The sequence below is a fragment of the Trachymyrmex cornetzi genome, unplaced genomic scaffold (genome assembly GCF_001594075.2).
Source record: "Trachymyrmex cornetzi isolate Tcor2-1 unplaced genomic scaffold, Tcor1.1 scaffold964, whole genome shotgun sequence".
Lineage (NCBI taxonomy): Eukaryota > Metazoa > Arthropoda > Insecta > Hymenoptera > Formicidae > Trachymyrmex > Trachymyrmex cornetzi.
In genome coordinates this window covers 44,523-51,115 of record NW_017300316.1, presented here as the reverse complement: position 1 = coordinate 51,115, position 6,593 = coordinate 44,523, and the positions used below count along the sequence as shown (strand labels likewise).

The following is a 6,593-nucleotide window of genomic DNA, read 5'->3' as shown; positions in this document are numbered from 1 at the left end:
AACAAAGAATACGAAAGCAAAGCACTTGTATTTTGCTATACAACATGCTTTACTATTTCTCTACACGTATGTATCACGAAATAATCACTAAGTCTTTTACACGCCTCACAGTAATCATTTTATGTAGATTATAAATTATGATGATGCTACTTGTTACACACACAGTGACAAATCGATTCAACTCACAATAATTTCGTTAATATTAACAGTAATAAGCTGAAATTATAACTCAATATTAATATAATATAAAGGCATGTAACAGAATAATTGCGAGAAAATTACCCCTACTCTTTCTATTTTTTCTGACTTCCGCGGCGTAAATCCCAGCGCGGCGTATATACACCGGAGTTACCCTAATACATGATAAAGTGATGTGAATACCCAATATTTGCTGAAATGTTTGCCAAGACCTAATCATTCTTGTTAGTCCTTCAATATAATCCAAAACTCAATTAATAATACATTTTGCTTATGTTCTTGTAAACGGTGTCCTTTCTTATAAAAATGTTGAGTCCAAAAATCTCATAGTAGTCGTGAAAAGCCTTGGAAGCATTACAGCAGTGCAGAAGTTAACATAAAAAGATCTATAAAACCCGTATAAAGAAACCGTAACAGTCGGAGATAACACTATTATGCAACTGAGGATAAAATTTAAAAAAATAAAATTACCTTCATAACTAAAGAGTTTAAATCTCGTTAAAAGGAGAAATTAACAATCGCTTATAGACTTCCATCTTAGATTGGAGCAAATTGCAATGAAAAAAAGATATGCTTAGACTATGTATCGCCTTATTCGAGACAGTTTAATAATTCTTTATTCGAATCTGAAGTCAAAAATAAATTCTTAATAGAGAATTTAATATGACACAGACAGAAATTTAAAAAAATCTAATTATTATACATAAAACTTGATTTTAACTTGATTTTAGCCATTCAAATTCAGCGATACCAAGAAATTTCTAAAACCTAATTTTACGATAATCAGATTATTCCTCGGATTATTCTTTTGAAATTAAAATTTTAAAATTCTGAAGACAGAATTGAATTCGGCGACTCTGAAAACCCTTCGAAACGAGATTTTCTTTAAATTTCTTTGTTAGAAAACTCTCGTTCTCAAAGGCTTAATTATCACTTTTATTTAAGAATTAAGAGAAGTTTTACGAAGAAAAGAGCTGAATCTAAAAAAAAAAAGAGGATTGTTTCATAAAAAGGAGTTTTTATGAATTTATTTTTAAAATAGCCCAAGAAAATTAATACGTTATTATCGACCCCTGAATTCTTCGAGGAACATCATTCCGAGTGATCGGAGGATAATCGTGTGACGTGAGTTGACTTCCAGCTCCCTTTAACGCTTTAAACTTCTATTGGAATCACGGCGGGAGCAACCCTTTGTCCACTATGTCCGGTCCGCACTCCTGAAGCTTGAAAGTTGGGAGAGGATAGAATCACGTGCGAAGGCGGATTTAATCAATGTGCTTTTGACATCGCCAGCATTGTCCCGGGTAAAGGGACCCGCAACCACCAAAGCGAAAATATCCCGTCACCGGAAGGGTCCCGTATGCGTCCTTCGTGTACCTATCTACCTATCTATCGAACGGCTTCTGCAATTACACCGCGACCTATTGAATTTATCCAAGCCTGCCATCCCTCTTTAATCGCGCGTGGCCGCTTTGGACTGCTCCGGGATGGAATTTAATTTTACTTCGAAACACGATCGCGCTCGGTTATGCTGTTTCGCATCGAGAAACGTATTATTAAGCAGACGAACGAAGGAAGAATTCGAGGTAAGCATGAGATGTAATAAAGTCCCGATTTGAAGAAGGTGAAGAAGGTGCAATCCACCTCCCACGGAGGGTGATTTAACGTCGAGCAACGATGTAACAGATAAAAGTAAGACGCGGAAATACGAAGAAATTGTAGAATTCGTATCTGTGGTGCACAGACAGAATAGAAAGAATTGTTTGAAAAGCGGAATTTATCCTTCAATGTCACACTATAAGTATAGCACACTTGGACATATCCAATCCATTCGATTGTTTATACTCGTATATATGTAACTTTCATAAAAATGAATATATTGTAAACTTTTTTCTTCGATCGAAACATCAGACATTTAACATATTCCGTATACAGGAAGGTGATTTTACTAAAATACATAAAAATTCAATTAGATATACAATATCAATTAGATTAGATCTGAAAATAATTTTGTTCGATCATCAAAATAATTATGTAGGACGTTTAAACTGGTTGCTAGAATGTCGAAACTTTTTGTTCATCATGCTTGAATTTTCTGTGATCATTTTGATGATTTAATAAAATCAGATTGTCAGATTTAGCTAAATTTTAAGATATTTTAGTTTAAATAGCTCTTTTCGTATGTCAATTTTAAGTGACCTGACTAAGCCGTGTCACCAATTGTCATTTAAAATTGGCATACAAAATATGCCACTTAAAATTCAGATATTACACTGAGAAGAAATTTGATTGAAAATGGACAAATCAGATAATATCAATTAAAATTCAGATTATCTCAACTAGATTTAAATAATAAATTTTCTAATTTTAAATCTGCTAAAATTTTAATTGATAACCAGAATACTGATTGATTTAATCAGAATCTTCCGGTTTGCCCATTTTCAAACATTTTTCTCAGTATAGATACGGTTTTGTTTTTCGCGTTTGTTGTATATATGTTAAATAACATTTCATAATAGTTTAAAAAATTTCAAAAGTTATTATAAAGGAGAAGACTTAATGTAGTAATCATACATCATACAATCAAACATCATATATCATAATTATGTATTCACTTGTGATATAAAATAGTAAATTATTTTATAATTACCATTTTTTATATATATATAGTTAAAATAATGTAATTATAAGGCTCAATATGTATAAAACAATATAAATATTAACAGGACATAGAACCAATATTACAACGAACAATTTTAACTAAAATAATAATATTACAAACGTTTCGACTCCGATCGGGTCATTTTCAATACAAAACAACTTTATCATAAAAAACCGGTCACATTGGTAGAATCTTAAAAAATATATAATAAAAATAATTATAACTTATCCTAATCATGCTAGCGACATTAGGATAAGTTATAATTATTTTTATTATATATTTTTTAAGATTCTACCAATGTGACCGGTTTTTTATGATAAAGTTGTTTTGTATTGAAAATGACCCGATCGGAGTCGAAACGTTTGTAATATTATTATTTTAATTAAAATTGTTCGTTGTAATATTGGTTCTATGCCCTGTTAATATTTATATTATAGTTAAAATTATTATTTTTATATAGTCAAACGGTTTGAAGAAAAAGTCCAGCGTGGATCACCATGTGACATGGATCATAAGGAATATAACGAATAGCAAGCAATTATATGTATCTTTATTAATAAAAAAAGTTATAGGCGATGAAAAAAGCAATGAAAAAGCATTGGAAAAAGAAAGCCAGGTATGTCATACTCAGAATGACACTGAAAGATTTAGAAAGAATATCGCGTCGTTCCTTCAAACTCCGGATGGCTATCAAATAGATGCAAACGGAAGGGTATTAAGAAAACAACCGGACTATCGGACTACAGTCCCGTGAGAGATAAAAGAACTGAAATGGACTTCTCGGGATTCCACGCATTCAATACTTGCGCTGTAGGGTTGAAAATAGCTTCTGGCTGGAAGAGACGTAGGTGACAGATACACGGTCGTACAATTCGTCACGCGGTGTCAAAAGGAAGAGAGGCGGAGGTGGAAGAGGAGAAGGAAAACGACGATCGAGACGAGACGATGCTTTGTCGATTGTCATTCAAATCGCCTCTCGAATTATTCACCGGCGCCGTTTCGAACCTGTTCCGCATACGACAGAAGGCGAAGTGCCTGATCGCGTGAATGCATTATCGTTGCAACGCTGCTGTCACTAATTTTATCGCGAATATTAACCTATCGCATTACACGAATCGCACCGTTTTCAACGCTTCCAAGATCAAAGTTGCGGAAGGAAAGCAGCGTTTAGACTTTTCATGAATTTATTGCAACACGTCGTAGATGTAGTGGAGTCAATTATAATTAATTAGAGTTTATTATATGTTCAGGATTTATTAACGGATAAATAATCAAATAAAAGTATTAAACTCGCTTATTTATGTAATAAAAACTGCTTTAATTGTATCATTGAGAGTATACGTATATACTTGTCTGTGTCTGCGTGTCTACGTACAATATTAATCGTACAATACTGATACATTCCTATTTATAATCAAGAACTACTATGTAATTAAATCAATGAAAGAGTAAAAGTAAACACACAACTTGTGTGTGTTCAGGTGTACATTAATTTTATTTTATTAAAATAACATTTATAAACGTTTCGACCCTCATTTTGAGTCTTCTTCAGTATACAAATTATATCTTAACGCTAATAAATTAAATATACGCAACTTTATAAACTATACTGAAAAAAAAAGATAGTAAGTGTAAAATATAGCATAGCATTTTTATATGGCTGCAGCAACCAGTTTTTGGTTGTAGCAGCAAATTTTTAATTACGTTAGCCTATCCGCAATGTCAGTATTTCAATAGGCTAACGCAACTAAAAATTTGCTGCTACAACCAAAAACTGGTTGCTGCAGCCATATAAAAATGCTATGCCATATTTTACTATCTAAATTGTTGCAGTAACCAATTTTTTCTTTCAGTGTAGTCTCACTTTATGTAATTAAATGTAATTTTATTAAATTTATAAACTAGTCTCACTTTATATAATTAAATGTAATTAAATGTAATTATTGAATTTATGTAATTAAATCAAATATTACGTATATTTCAGGTGGACCTTAACGATGCTATGGATAATTTCTTCAACACCCTTTATCAGAAGATGTTTACCGTGCTCAACAGTCAGTACAACTTCGACAATAAGTATCTGGAGTGCGTGGGCGAACACATGAAGGAGATGCGACCGTTCGGGGACGTGCCACAGAAATTGGGCGTGCAAATTAAACGGTCGTTCGTAGCCACGAGAGCATTCAGCCAAGCTTTGACTGTCGCTTCGAATGTGTTGAAAAATATGCAATCGGTAAAAAAAAATATATATCATGTAAACGTATCCAAATTGATATAACTTGATTTAATGTTTGCTGCACTCAAATCACACAATATCTAATCGATTCAAATATTTGTTGTATAAATATTGAAGTTCAGGCTTCAATTTAGGAAAAATTTAACTTTCCAGTTTTTATTGTTTTTAGATATATTATGAGAAAGAAAAAGTATCTTCGTTTATTTTATATTCGTTTGAAGAAGCTAAAATTATCAAATTATAATTTATACAATATTTAGAGCACACATAGTACAAAAATTTATAGAAAATTTATCTATTTCACTTTAGTTTTCTATTTCTTTTTACTTTATTTCGTTCGGATTCTCTTCACTTTGTTCTATACTATTTCTTCAAATTTCTTCGCATGTTTATGGCTATTACATCATCATTCTGCAACCGCAATCGTGCATAGATTCTCTAAAACGAACTCTTTGTTGGCCGTAGCTGAGCAAACCGTCGGCGGATTGCGCAGCTGCCTTGACCAGGATGACAGCTTGTCCAGCCTGCAGCGGTATATCGGACAACGTACTGGCGTGTGGCGATATGTGTGCCAACGTGATGAAGGGTTGCTTGGCGCAATACGCGGCACTCGACACTGACTGGAATCAGTTCGTTGGTGAGCAATTTCTCCCCCCTTCTCTCTCTTGTTCTCGTTCGAGTATCGGCTATTATATTTCGAGAGAATACGGATCACATCGACGCGCACAATCTGTTGTTGAAAGCCTTCGGAAGTTACGCGGGGTTTTTTTACGGAAATGATTGCATTTCGCTCGAATTGCCATAAATACGAACAACGAATCTTTTATCAAAAAATATTTTGAAAACAAAGCAATAACAATATTAACACTAATATTTAATATTTTTCTGATTTAAAATATTTCATAAAAGTTACGAAAATAGAATATTTCTCATAACCCACATTTCGCACAAAAATTTTTTTTCCGCTAAGAACGATCTTGAGTTTTAATTCGCTCTTCGATTTCCGAATGTAGAGGCAGTGGACAAGATCGCCGATCGATTGCTCGGACCGTTCAATATCGAAGTACTGGTGCGTCCGATCAACCTGAAGATCTCCGAAGCGATCATGAACTTCCAGGAAAGCAGTCAAGACGTGTCGCAACGCGTATTTACCGGTTGCGGCCGGCCGGTGCTGGGTAGACGTAAACGTAGGGACAATCGAGAACTAGAAATGGAATCCCTGAACTTTGACCAGGAAACCTCACCGGAGGATGACTCCGCTACAAGCTTGGAGAAGCTAGTGAAAGAAATACGTCAGCGAGTGCGTGATTCCCGACAATTCTGGGTCTATTTACCATACCGGATGTGCAACGACGGTCTGGTTGTGCCACCCAGTAATACGAAAGAATGTTGGAACGGCACACACGTAGACAAGTAAGAGAGAATAAAAATTTATTTGTGGTTAATTCTATTTGTTGGTATTCAGTTATGAGAAATTCATTTGCTACACTGGAAAAA

General features: G+C 33.9%; 1 protein-coding gene across 1 annotated transcript in view; it reads left to right on the top strand.

The window, feature by feature from the left end:
- dlp (glypican dally-like) overlaps positions 1 to 6,593 on the top strand; it is a 203,820-nt gene that overhangs the window by 195,497 nt on the left and 1,730 nt on the right. Inside the window, exons 4-6 of the mRNA XM_018521136.1 lie at positions 4,845 to 5,093; positions 5,562 to 5,733; positions 6,110 to 6,509. Coding sequence (XP_018376638.1) covers positions 4,845 to 5,093; positions 5,562 to 5,733; positions 6,110 to 6,509 — 821 coding nt within the window. The remainder of the gene's footprint in view (positions 1 to 4,844; positions 5,094 to 5,561; positions 5,734 to 6,109; positions 6,510 to 6,593) is intronic.